Source organism: Gorilla gorilla, chromosome 15 (assembly GCF_029281585.2).
Source record: "Gorilla gorilla gorilla isolate KB3781 chromosome 15, NHGRI_mGorGor1-v2.1_pri, whole genome shotgun sequence".
Classification (NCBI taxonomy): domain Eukaryota; kingdom Metazoa; phylum Chordata; class Mammalia; order Primates; family Hominidae; genus Gorilla; species Gorilla gorilla.
This window is the reverse complement of record NC_073239.2, coordinates 108,115,378-108,129,340: the sequence shown is the minus strand read 5'-3', so window position 1 is coordinate 108,129,340 and position 13,963 is coordinate 108,115,378. Positions and strand designations below refer to the sequence as shown.

General features: G+C 48.9%; 1 protein-coding gene across 9 annotated transcripts in view; it reads right to left on the bottom strand.

Annotated features, from left to right (window-relative positions):
* The window catches only part of DGLUCY (D-glutamate cyclase), a 164,550-nt gene that overhangs the window by 44,765 nt on the left and 105,822 nt on the right, over positions 1-13,963 (bottom strand). For all 9 annotated transcript variants that reach the window (XR_010130815.1, XM_063698120.1, XM_063698117.1 and 6 more), the window contains 4 exons: positions 11,220-11,373; positions 8,393-8,591; positions 5,126-5,276; positions 2,611-2,733 (listed from right to left, as the gene is read on the bottom strand). Coding sequence is in view for 8 of the 9 variants with exons in the window: in XM_063698120.1 (XP_063554190.1) it covers positions 2,611-2,733; positions 5,126-5,276; positions 8,393-8,591; positions 11,220-11,373 (627 nt within the window). In the remaining variant the exon portion in view is untranslated. The remainder of the gene's footprint in view (positions 1-2,610; positions 2,734-5,125; positions 5,277-8,392; positions 8,592-11,219; positions 11,374-13,963) is intronic.

Here is a 13,963-nt window from a genome sequence, read left to right as displayed (position 1 = left end):
AAGTCATGAATCTGATGATGAATGTAATTATCGCTTGTCTGTGTTTTGGATGGCACCTAAAACTGGTCACTCCAAAACCAGGTAGACGTCAGAACAGTCAGCTCAGAGCATGACACAGGGTTTTGCCCCCATCAGTTGTGAGGTCTGTGGCACATAATCTATTGCTAATAGAAGTTTAAATATTGAAGTTCAAGGTAGGCATGGTGGCTCACGACTATAATCCCAGCACTTTGGGAGGCTGAGGTGGGAGGATCGCTTGAGCCCAGGAGTTCAAGACCAGCTTGGGCAACATAGTGAGACCCCATCTCCACAAAAATTTAAAAATTAGCTGGACATGATGGTGCATACGTGTAGTCCAGCTACTCCAGAGGCTCAGGTGGGAGGATTGCTTGAGCCTAGGAGGTCAAGGCTACAGTGAGCTGTGATTGTGCCACTGCACTCAGCCTGGGTGACAGAGCGAGACCTTGTCTCAAAAAAAAAAAGGGAATTTGAGAATGATTCAAGATTGTCCCTCTCTGATGTCATTTGTTCTCATCTACGATCAATTGTGCTATCGCTGTCAGAACTAAAGGGCTGAAACATGCCATGCTGGGGTGCCCACAGCAGTGAGATCTCCTCTGCAGGGCACCTGCCACGACCGATGGTGGGAAAGCAGTGAGGCCACTGGGCTGGGGGACGTTTACTGCACGTGGGTGTGTGTGTCTACACACATGCCCACACACACACTCAGACAAGACCATGAGCGCCCAGAGGACTCCATCCTGTCCCACGGAGCACTGTACTCCTGAGGCCTGGGTGCATGCCTGGCACATAGCAGGTTCTCAACACATGTACTTAAATAAACGAACAAATGGAATCCTGTGGATCTTGGCAGCCACGCCTCATCACCACATTAGGGATGATCTTTCCCTCGCATGAGGCCATTCTGATAGCTGACCTCTCATGAATGCTTTCAAAATAAATTAAAGTAACACCAGATTATGTGCTTACAGTGCAAGTGTGGCTGGCCTGGCCAGAATTTTCCAGTGTCCATGACCATGGTCTGCAATAGCTGTTATTTTTCATGTTTCTGTCACCTTCCTATCTTACTGAGAGCTAGGGAGGGCGCCCTCGTGTGTCACTTCATTGTAATATCACCTAGGCCTTGGAAAAAATGTACTGCAGCTGGCCTTGTTTATAATCACCTTGCAAATACCACGGGAAATGACTTGTTTAGTTATATTTCTTGGCTTCACCTTTGTTTTCAAGGCCCCATCAATCTCCAAAATGTCTCAAAAAGCCAAGCTAAAGGTTAGTCCTCCTGCTAGAATGGGCTGGGATGCTTCAGCAGATAAAAATATATATTTAATCAAAACGGCTGAAGCAATGGCTCATGCTATTATCCCTGTGACTCAGGAGGCTGGGGCAGGAGAATCACTTGAGCCCAGAACTTTGAGACCAGCCTGGACATTGTAACAAGACCCCATCTCTACAAAAAATTTCTAAAAATTGGTTTGGCATGGTGGCGTATGCCTGTAGTCCCAGCTACCTGGGAAGCTGAGATGGGAGGATCACTTGACCCCAGAGGTTTAAGGCTGCAGTGAGCTATGATGATGCCACTGAACTCAAGCCTTGGCAATAGAGTGAGACTCTGTGAAAGAAAGAAAGAAAGAAAGAGAAAGAAAGAAAGAAAGACAAGAAGGAAGGGAGAGAGAGAGAAAGAAGAAAGAAAGAAGAAGGAAAGGAAGGAAGGAAATATATTTAATCAAAATATATTTGAGGCTGGACACGGTGGCTCATGCCTGCAATCCAAGCACTTTGGGAGGCTGAGGTGGGAGGATCACTTGAGGCCAGGAGTTCAAGACCAGCGTGGCCAACATGGCAAAACCTCGTCTCTACTAAAAATACAAGAATTAGCCAGGTATGGTGGCATGCACCTGTAATTCCAGCTACTTGGGAGGCTGAGGCACACCTCCCTCGCTTGAGCCCAGGAGGCGGAGCTTGCAGTGAGCCAAGATCGTGCCACTGCACTCCAGCCTAGGCGACAGAGTGAGACTGTGTCTCAACAAAACCAAAAAACCAACAACGACAAAAAAATTGAGTTGTAAGACAAAGTGCTCTGGTAAGGAGATCCAGCCCTGGGATTAAAAGAAGGAAATCAGGCCAGGCGCGATGACTCACGCCTGTAATCCCAGCACTGTGGGAGGCAAAGGTGGGCAGACCACGAGGTCAGGAGATCGAGACCATCCTGGCCAACATGGTGAAACCCCGTCTCTACTAAAAATACAAAAATTAGCTGGGCGTGGTGGCACATGCCTGTAATCCCAGCTACTCAGGAGGCTGAGACTGAAAAATCACTTGAACCAGGGAGTTGGAGGTTGCAGTGAACCGAGATTGCACCACAGCACTCTAGCCTGGCAACAGAGTGAGACCGTCTCAAAAAATAAATAAATAAATAAATAAAAGAAGGAAACCAGAGAGAGATTCACTGTAGCTGTAGGCCTCTGTTTTGTGTTTTGTTTCATGGCTTTATTTTTAAATCATTGTACTACGAGAATATGCTTTCAAGAACTAGACCCCACTGGGCTCCATCCTAGGGCAGATCGATTGTCCCATTATCCCCCAACGTACCACAGCTGCTGACAGCTCCGAGACTGGTCAGCGGAGAAGGCCAGAACACTGGAACCTCCCCTGGGGGACACACCATGGCATCCCCGTAGGCAGGTTTGGAAAGCTCTTTGATTCCCAACAGTTCTGCAGATGGAAAACGAAAATGTAATTCCCTCAGCAGGGAGCATCCAATTAGAACTGGTTGAGTAGTTTATGGTTCTTTCTCTAAAACAGAAACTCAAATTGCAGGATTATTGTAAATGGTATTTGAGGAAGAGTGAAGGAGAATAGGGATTAAGGCTTTGACTACTCAGGGTACTCCATAATTTACAGGCCATGTGGTGTGGTGGTTTCAGAACACAGAATCTCAAACTGTGTGGCGTGATTTCTGGAAGCATCCTTGGGTGCATTGAGCCTAGTACTCTCATCGTGCAGATTGCTACCAAAGCCAGCCTTGGGGGGTTGACCTTGGTCCAGGCTGGGTCACATCTCATGCACCTAACCTCAGCTGCTTGACTACCAGCAGCAACCTAATCCCGAAGACAGCAAAGATGGATGTGCTGGGCCCAATCCATCCCCGCTAATGATAAAACTCCTCAGCAGACACCATCCTGGTGGGTGGCCCTGAATCATCCTCATGTGATGAAGCTAGCAAGTACTGACTGCATTTTCACAAAAAGCTAGGTTCTGTCTCATGTTGTCGGTTATGCAGCTGAGCAAGTCTAGGTATACCAAACTTGGACCCTCATCCAAGGCCCAGTCTCAAACTCTCATCAGGCCCTCTAAGAGGCCTGCACAGCTTCTTGATATTGGCTCTTCATCTTGGATCTGTTCACTCACTCTCAGATTGAGTGAATACGCTGGGGATCAATGGATTTCAGCTCAAATTAACATATGGAATAAAGCCATCTCCTACCCAAATATACCAAAGAATAGCAGCCCAGATTAGACGTTGCTTCGAGCTCAAATCTCCAGACAAAGAGCCCTGCTGCCACCCTTGGCTTCCCCCAACCCCAGATTCATTGGAAGTTCATAGGAGCTTTACATTTATCAAAGATCCCCAGTGGGTGAGCGTGTAGAGAAAAAAACTCTATCTAAATGGTGTGTTTCCTCTGCTCTCACACCACAGTAACAGTCATCAACACAGAAGACTCCTGTGACCAAATTTGTAGGGGTTTCTCCCCACCATCAAGCAGGAGGCACCAGCTGGGTGCCCTCCAATTCCATTCCACCTGGAGATAGCATCAGAACCCATGGGTTGAGGGCTCAGTCCCCAAGGCCACACCCCTACAGACACCAGTTCCAAGTCTGGGCCTCCAGAACTTCTGACCAACTGGCCTCCAGTTTGATTAACCCTCTTTGGGTTTGATTAAACCCAAACTCTTTGAGTTTGATTAATTTCCTGGAGCAGCTCACAGACCTAGAGGAAACATTTACTTATGTTTACCAGTTTATTATAAAAAATATTGCAGACTGGGTGTGGTAGCTGATACCTATCATCCCAGCACTTTGGGAGGCCAAGATGGGCAGACCACTTGAGGCCAGGCGTTCAAGACCAGCCTGGCCAACATGGCAAAACCCCATCTCTACTAAAAATACAAAAATTAGCTGGGCGTGGTGCTGGGCACCTGTAATCCCAGCCACTTGGGAGGCTGAGGCAGGAGAATCGCTTGAACCCAGGAGACGGAAGTTGCAGTGAGCTCAGACTGCAACACTGCACTCCAGCCTGGGCGACAGAGGGAAACTGTGTCTCAAAAATAAATAAATAAATTAATTAATTAAATTAAATAAAGAATATTGCAAAGGATACAGATAAAGAGATGCCCAGGGCAAGGTGTGGGGGAAGGGGTGCAGAGCTTCCACGCCCTCCCTGGGCACCACCCTCTAGGAACCTACATGTGTTCAGCTATGTAGAAGCTCACTGAAGCCTATCCTCTTGGGGTTTTACGGAGGCTTCATTACATGAGCATGATTGATTAAACCATCAGCCATGGGTAATCAGCTTGACCTTTAGCCCCTCTTTCCTCCCTGGAGGTTGCAGGGAGGGGTGGAGCTGAAAGTCCCAACCCTCTAATCCTACCTTAGTCTTTCTGGTGACCAGCCCCACCCTGAACCTATCAGACAAAATACAGCATTTTGGAGGTTCCAAGAATTTCAGGAGTTAAGAGCCAGGAATTGTGGACAAAACCCAATATATATATTCATTATATATATATATATATTTTTTTCCTATGTATATATTATTAAGCCTCAGTAAAAACCCAAGAGGATATGATATATGTAAACTTACACTACAGTGAGACTGGCTATTCTGCCAAGGGTGGCACCTTTAAACGTGAGGGGCATCTGTAAGCCCAGCCCTGATACAGATGCCGGAACCTTTGAGCCTTGTTCAGGGCTTTTGCCCCTGGAGACCCCTGGTAAAAACAAAGACAAGCCGTGGGAGCTTAGGAACGTGGCAAGCTCCTGTCTGCTTCTCAGGCCCAACTCCAAGAGAGGCTGTCAGGATCATGGGCAGGAGCGAAGAGACACTGACCTGGGTCGCCGATGTGAACAGGCTGCCCCTGCTCACCCCCGAGGGAGCAGCAGGCCCGCATCAGCCCTTCCAGTTTGTCCTTGGGAATGGGCCTCATTGTGACCACCAGAGGGCAGCAGAAGCCAGCATGGGTAACACAAGGCACTGTTGTCTGACCAAAAAAAAAAAAAAAAAAAAAAAATCAAGTGAAAATGTTAAAAAATGGAATTAGCACAGATCCAAGCTCTGAGCACCAAGAGTTCAAGGCAGCTAAATGAAGGAGGAGTAGCTGTTATAGAAATTAGCTTCTATTTTTATGTGACATAGAGAGAGGGAGTTTGCTGCTAATTACTGGTTTAAAATAGGGAATCTTAACTTTTTGTGTGCCACGGACCCCTTTGGTAGACTAGTACAGCTGTGGACCCCTGGTCAAAGTAATGCTTTTAACTGCATACAAGAAAATGCACAGGATTCCAAAGGAAACCAATTATCCTGCAAGCACAGTTATCAAATAATAGAAAAATGTGGCCAGACACGGTGGCTCACACCTGTAATCCCAGCACTTGGGAGGCCGAGGTGGGCAGATCATGAGGTCGGGAGTTCGAGACCAGCCTGGCCAGCATGGTGAAACCCCATCTCTATTAAAAATACAAAAGTTTGCCGGGCATGGTGGCACGCGCCTGTAGCCCCAGCTACTCGGGAGGCTGAGGCAGGAGAACGGCTTGAACCCAGGAGGCGGAGGTTGCAGTGAGCCAAAATCACACCATTGCACTCCAGCCTGGGTGACAGAGCAAGACTCCATCTCAAAGAAAAAAAAAAAAAGGAAAAATGTGAGACAATATGCATGCTTCCTCAGTAGCAGCCTAAGAAACAAGATGCCATTTCTACTATCATTGTAACTTTGAAGTAGTGATCAGCATATAGGATATTTTTGAGACATCAGGAAGAACTCTCTAACGTGATATGAAGATATCTGTGATTTCTGTTGCCAGCCATGAAGTCACAGGGTCTGCTGATATGACAGCCGTTTGCTGCCTACATTCATAATTGAAGGAAATGCTAAATGTGAGTTGAGGTTATGAAAATAAAATTGAGGCTGGGCACAGCGTTTCGTGCCTGTAATACCAGCACTTTGGGAGGACAAGAAGGTTGGATCGCTTGAGCCCAGAAGTTCAAGACCAGCCTGGGCAATACAGCGAAACCCTGTCTCTACCAAAAAAAAAAAAAAAACACCCATAAATTAGCTGGGTGTGCTGGCACATGCCTATAGTCCCAGCTACTCGTGAGGCTGAGATGGGAGGATCTCTTGAGCTCAGGAGGTTGAGGCTGCAGTGAGCTGTGACTGTGCCACTGCACCACTCCAGCCTGGGCAACTGAGCAAGAACTGTCAAAAATAAAAATAAAAATAAAATAAAATAAAATAAAGAAGGGAGGGAGGGAAGAAGGGGAAAGAAAAACGTACTTTTTTTCCCATCCAATATCATGGAGCCTCTGAATTTCTCTAGGGACTGCAAGGGCCATGGACCAAAGGTAAACAGCCTCTGGTGAATTACGGGCAGAGGGAGGCAAGGGAGAACATCACAGGAGAAGCTGGTGTTCACTCTGCCTCCTGAATCCACACAAGCAACAAGCCTGTCCCCAGACCCCATGGAGCACGGCCTGGTGCCTCCTGCCTTAACAGATGTTGCCCGGTTTGATCTGTGTGACTTTTATTGGTGTTTCGCTCCCCCACCCCACCTCCTGAATGGTTTCTGGTGCCTGCAATAGAGCTTATGAAAGATTTAGGACATGGCCAGGACTATAATCCACTGTGACAGTCTTGGCCACCACCTAAAGAGCTTGCTATCACCACCCTGGCGGCAGCAGGATGGAACCTCGGTGTGGCTGCCAGCAAGCAGTGTCTGCATAATAGCACCCAGGAGAGGGGACATGCTGGAGCCACTGGCAGAGCCAGGCAGCACTCCCCAAGGCTAAGACACATCCCGTCTGGGGGTGGCCAATGGAATCCCAGATGGCTGTCTCGCCATCTCTCCCTGGAGCCCAGGGGCAGAGGTGTCGATATTAGACTGAAAGCTATTTGATAAGCATCGGGGTCAGTGAAGCCCTGTTGAGCACTTACTGTGGGCACTTACTTGCACCTTTGTAGGCAACAAACAGTTGCCATATCAGCAGACCCTGTGACTGCAAAGCATCATTTAATTGTCACATCTCTGCTATTGACATTGTACAGATGGGAGCCAGGAGTTCCGGGTTCCCATCTGGCTTTGGGACTTGGGCAAGTCCTTTTCTCTCTTTAGACCTCGGTTTCCTCATCTAAAATGAGAATCTGCATGTGACGAGCCATGGGGCCCTCTCAGCTCCCACCTCCTACAAAGGGTGGTGTGTTCCAGAGCCAGAGACTGCCGTGGGTGCCTGCCAGTGGCTGGGGTCCCATCCCCACCTTTCCCTAGCTTCAAGAGAACCGCTCGGGCACACACTTCACCCATGAGGGCAGCACAGACTATGGGCAGCTTTGTTTCTGATCAGAGGCAGCTGGGGCCTCTCTGGCAGGAGCCCAAACCAAGACATTTTAATAAATGTCCCAGAGTCCAAGACAAAATCTCTGATCCAAGTCCTCCATAAATAAAGAAACCTGGAGCCTGGCTGTTTATGCTGGCTGACCACTGACGGAGCAGAGTGAACTCTCAGACTTTACCAACAGATGTCCAGGAAGGGTCTGTGGAACCAGGGAATCGAGTGCACTCACCTTGACAAGTAGGGGCTGGAAGAGGCACAGCAGGCACGTCCCAGAGACGCCGGCTGTGCTGTGTTTGTGACTGCCAGAGGCCACCTCCGGCCAAGAACATGACCCAGCTTTCTGGACAGAGACCTAACCCAGGAGCTACTGCCTGGCCGAGGCTCTGCCACAAATCCCTGGGTATTGAGAGAGCCAGGCTCATTCCCCCTGGCTGAGGCTCACCCGAGCCAGGGAGGATTTTTAAAAATCTCGCTGAGGTGCCTGAAGTTAAAGGAGCCAGAGAAATCCCAAGCGGGTTTGGTTTACAGCACTGAACCATGAAGAAGGGCCACACTGGGTGCTCACAGCGGTCCCAGAGGTGAGCGGGACTGAGGCTGGCTCAGAGAGATTGATCATTTCTCCTGGGTTGCACAGCTAGAAAGTGGCTGAGCTGGGGCTGGAGCTTAGGTTTGCCACCTCCCGTGCCCATGTTCTCCCCACCCCAGGAATATGTAAGTTGATCTGCATCTTCAGGCCATTCTGCCCTTGTGGGTTGTGGGCTGTGTCCCTACCTTGTATGCACCCGCCTGGCTGTGACCTGCTGGGTCTCTTCTGGGGAGCCCCGCTTTCTCCAAGGCCTCCTCCAGGGAGAAGCTGCAGCCCAGGAAGAAGGCCACCATGTCCTTCAGCTGCTCCGAGTACTGCTCCAGCGAAGCCAGGCTGCCGGTGCAGGCACCGAACTCGTATTTCCAGAACTGGGGATGGCCCATCCTGGGGACATAAGAGGAAAGCTGGGAGGGCCCCAGACTCTCACTGTGGCCCCTGATAATACATTATAGAAGGACTGCGGAGAGAGAAGAGGATGTCTAGTGCTGAAATTTTCAGCCCTGGCACCAGGGTAGGGAGCATAGTTTTCAGCAGGGGGCCTTGCTGGCATCCTTCAAATGTCCCCAGATCGGAAACGATTAAATCAGCACATATAGAACGCACCCCCACCTCCCACCCAGTGTGTCTCCTATACCTGCAAGCCAAAACAAGCCAAACCACCGAGAAAAGTAAATGGTGGCCAGGCACAGTGGCTCATGCCTGTAATCCCAGCACTTTGGGAGGCTGAGGCGGGCAGATCACTTGAACTCCAGAGTTCAAGACAAGCCTGCGCAACAAAGTGAAACCCCGTCTATACTAAAAATACAAAAATTAGCCAGGCATGGTGGCACACAGCTGTAATCTCAGCTACTCAGAAGGCTGAAGCAGGAGAATCGCTTGAACCTGGGAGGTGGAGGTTGTAGCAAGCCGAGATCGCGCCACTGCACTACTCCAGCCTGGGCAACAGAGTGAGACTGTCTCAAAGAAAAAAAAAAAAAAAAAAAAAAGAAGAAGAAAAGTAAATGGTAGCCTCTCTGCTATGGAGGTAGGACCAGTAGCCCAAAGCGGACAGAGAACATGTGTCTTGGGGAACCTCTCAGTGCCAGTAGTGGGTGAGGCCTTTCTCTTCCCTTAAAGGAAACTCTTCTGTAGGGTTGAAAGACTTCTTTGGTTACAAGCTTATTCTTTACCCACTCCAAACTCTTTTACTGAGCTATGCCTCCATGCCAGGCACATGCTGGGCGATGGGGCTAGAGTAATGGAGAGGATACTGTCCCAGTCTTTTTTCTTTTTTTAATGTTTTTTATTTATTTATTTATTTATTATTTATTTTTTGAGACAGAGTCTTGCTCTGTTGCCCAGCCTGGAGTGCAGTGGTGCAATCTCGGCTCACTGCAACCTCCGCCTCCCAGGTTCAAGTGATTCTCCCACCTCAGCCTCCCAAATAGCTGAGATCACAGGCCCGCGCCACCATGCCCGGCTAATTTTTGTATTTTTAGTAGAGACAGGGTTTCACCGCGTTGGCCAGGCTGGTCTCGAACTCCTGATCTCAGGTGATCTGCTCTCCTCGGCCTCCCAAAGTGCTGGGATTACAGGCGTGAGCCACTGCGCCCATCCCATCCCAAAATTTAAAGAGCTCGTAATCCTAATTGATAGATGAGACTTCATTGAAAACACATACTGGCAATACACAGCAGGGAATGTCAACCGTCTAGGTAGAGTGACACAGAGAAGGGAGAAATCAATTCTCTTCCACAAAGGAGTTTGGTGCTGGGTCTTGAGGCATGAATAGGAGTTTGCCAGTTGGGCAAGGAAGAAGGCATACCCAGGCAGAGGAAGCAGCACGTGGAAAGCCCACTGGGGGATGGGCTCCAGGAGTCTCCAAGTTGGCAGCACAGGAGGCACCAGGGAAAAATGTAAAGGTACAATCGTGGGCCCAGATGGGGTCTCCAAAGGACCTTCCCGTCCTAAAATGATCATGACAGAATGTTCCTGGGGGGTTTTCTGTCTCGGGAACTGGCTGGGGATGACTGGAGTGTCAGGGGTCAGGGGAGAAACTGAGCTGGGGCCAGGTCACCATGGGTCTTGAGATCAGGCTGAGGTCCAAGCCATAAGAAGAACTGAAGAATTTTATTTTATTTTTTATATATGTATTTTGAGACAGGGTCTTGCCCTGTTGCCCAGGCTGGAGTGCAGTGACTTGATCTCGGCTCACCGCAGCCTCAACCTCCTGGTCTCAAGAAATCCTCCTCAGCCTCCCGAGTAGCTGGGACCACAGGTGTGCACCGCTATGCCCAGTTAATTTTTAAAAAAAAATTTTGTAGAGACCAGGTCTTCCCTATGTTGCCCAGGCTGGTCTCAAACTCCTGGGCTCAAGCCATCCTCCTGCCTCAGCCTCCCGAAGTACTGGGATTACAGGCATGAACCACGGCACCCAGTCTGAAGGAGTTTTAAGAGGAGAGCCACATGATCGGGTTTAGCATTAGAAAGTCACTCTGCTGGGAAAGCAGATGATGACAGAAAGGATGAGACTAGGGCTAGGCCAGGGAAGATGCCAGTCTGTGCTGGTGCCATAGGAAAGGGAGACTCACAGGAGAGGTACACCGACCCAGCATCAGTGGGGCCATTTACTAGATAGGTTCTAGTTTAAAAGCCTGGGAGAACAGACACAATATCTCTGTCTCTGGGTGTTGGTAATGCAAGTGTTTTTTATTTTCTTCTTAATCCTGTGCAGGCGGGTTTCTGGCTTGGGCAATGGAGTAGACAGATGGCAGAGCCAGTGGGATTTCTCCAGGGCTGGACTTTCTCCACGATCCCAAAGATCTTAGCCAGGACAGGCGCCAGGTGATAGGGGAAGGAGTCAGAACAGTGGGGAGGGCAGCTCGTTCCTGAGCAACAGTCATGAGTGAGGTTCTGTGCCAGGCCTTGTGAAGGTCCCTGAGGCTGGACAGAGAGGTCCCGGATGACAGAGACACCTGGCTACAGCACCTGGACACTCCCAAGCTTTAACCCACAGTAACCCAAGCTTTTTACCTGGTCTCTGAGATAGCACCTTGAGGGGGCAGCATCCACTTTTCTGGCTCACTCTGGCCCAGCAGGGGTAGAGGACCAGTGTTGGCCTGGCAGAATCTTTCAAAAGCTGGAGCAAGGGACCTGGGCAGGACCACCAGGCTGGCTGGTCGGAGCTCTGGGTATGGTGGGAGAGAAGGGAAAAATGTATAGTCAGCGGTTTCTTGGCAGACACTTACTGATTTTCTTTCTTTTTTTTTTTTTTTTTTTGAGCAGGAGTTTCGCTCTTGTAGCCCAGGCTGGAGTGCAATGGCACAATCTTGGCTCACTGCAACCTCCGCCTCCTGGGTTCCAGCAATTCTCCTGCCTCAGCCCCCCGAGTAGCTGGGATCACAGGCGTCTGCCACCACGCCTGGCTAATTGTTTGTATTTTTAGTAGAGACTAAAAATATACATGGGATATTTATTGGCCCATGTTGGGCCAACTGGTCCATGTTGGACAGGCTGGTCTTGAACTCCTGACCTCAGGTGATCCACCCGCCTCGGCCTCCCAAAGTGCTGGGTTACAGGCATAAGCCATTGCACCCGGCCCCTCTGTGATTTTTTTAAAGTGGCAAGGTCTTGCTATTCAAGGCTGGCCTTGAATTCCTGGACTCAAGTGACCCTCCGGCTTCAGCCTGCCAAGTAGCTGGAACTACAGGTGCACACTACCATACCCAACTTCTAATGTAATTTTTTTTTTTTTGAGACAGAGTCTCGCTTTGTCACCCAGGCTGGAGTGCACTGGCTTGATCTTGGCTCACTGCAACATGTGCCTCCTGGGTTCAAGTGATTCTCATGCCTCAGCCTCCCAAGTAGCTGGGACTATAGGTGTGCACCACTGTGCCCAGCTAATTTTTGTATTTTTAGTAGAGATGGGGTTTCACTATGGTGGCCAGGTTGGTCTCAAACACCTGGGCTCAAGTGATCTGCCTGTCTTGGCCTCCCAAAGTGCTCGGCTTACAGGCGTGAGCCACCGCAACTGGCCTAATGTAAATTTTGATTGAAGCATTACCTACACTCAAAAAACTGTACACCACCCTGCAGGGAAGGACACAGGCCTGGCTGGTTTTGCTACCTGCTAATTGCAGAGCCCCACTCAAAAAAGTGTGGGTAATGCTTCAATCAAAAACACACAAACCTATAGCTTGATGAATTGCCATGAAATGAATGCACCCATGTAACCAGCATCCAGATCAAGGAACAAGAGCCAACCATCCTGACTTCTAGCACCACATATGACTTTTGCCTGTTCTTAGACTCCATATTAATAAAATCATACACTATGTGTCTTTTAAGTCTAGCTTCTCTCACTCAATATATTTTGAGATTCATTCATATTGTTGCATTCAACAATAGTTCATTCTCACTGCTGCCTAGTATATTCATGCAATGAGGATTTACCCAATCCTATTGCTAATGGACATCTGAGTAGTTTCCAACTTGGGGTTATGACAAATGGTGCTGCCACGAACATTTTAATGCCACAAACATGCATTTTGGAGTACATAAATGTGCCTTTCTGGGGTGGTAAGGTATACACATGTGCAACTTTAATAGATACTGCCAAGCAGTTTTCCAAAGTGGTTGTGCCAATTGACACTTGCACCAGTGGTATGTGAGCATCTCCAATACTTCATATTACCTGTCTTTTTCCTTTTAGCCATTCTTGTGGGTGGGTAGTGGTATCCATCACCTTGTGGTTTTAATTTGCATTGTCTAGACTGCTAGTGTGGCTGACTGCCTTTTCATATGTCTTATTGGCCATTTGGGTATCTTTTTGGGGGGCAGATTCTTGCCTGAGCTGGCTCACAGTGTTCACAAAGCTACAGGAGAAGACCTCTTACTACATGCTGTAGCCTCCTCTGGGGCAGCCAGCCTTCCTCCGCAATGGAAGTCCTTTGGCTTTGGTGGTAAACACACCTGGGCTTGAATCCTGGTCCTGTCTCTGACCAGCTGTGTGAACCCAGGCTGTGGCTTTGCATGTCTCAGCCTCAGCTTCCCCATCTATAAGATGACAGCAACCATACCTACCTCCAAGAGACCTCAGGGAGGTAATGTATGTAAGTTATTGAGCACCTCTGTGTTCAGGAAGCAGGGACTAAAGTTACTGTTCAATGAAATCCTGTGTAGATGTTTAAAATTACGGTTACAGAAGAAACACGTAATGGTTATGTTAAAAGATGTTTGTTATGTGTCATTAAAGGAACTATACTAGGTAATGAAACAATGTGTTGGACATATTCTCCTTTTTATAAAGTCAGTGAGTGAAAGAACTAGAAGGAAAGGGGAGGGAAGAGTGGCAAGGACTGTGTCTTGTAATTTGAGTGCCAGCTCAGCCACAATACAATAGAACACCAGGTAGGCATCTAAGGTTTTTGGCTGTAGTCCCTGACTCCCAGACGGCTCTTCTGGACTCACCCAGGGCCTGGGGGAACTCACCACCCTGCAGGGAAGGACACAGGCCTGGCTGGTTTTGCTACCAGCTAATTGCAGAGCCCCACGGCCTTGAGCAAACATAGGCAGTTGCCAGGGAGTGGTTACAGCAGGACTTGGGCAAGACCCAGTGCTGTGCTGGCTTCAGGTCTGGCCCAGCACAGTCACAGTGGTGGTGGCTACAGGGGTGATTGTGTCATTCCACCCCCAGCTTTAGGTGGTTCCAAACAGAGACAGAGAGAGAGAGAGAGACTCTTTGGGAGAAAGTAAGGGAAGAGAACAAGGGTCTCTGC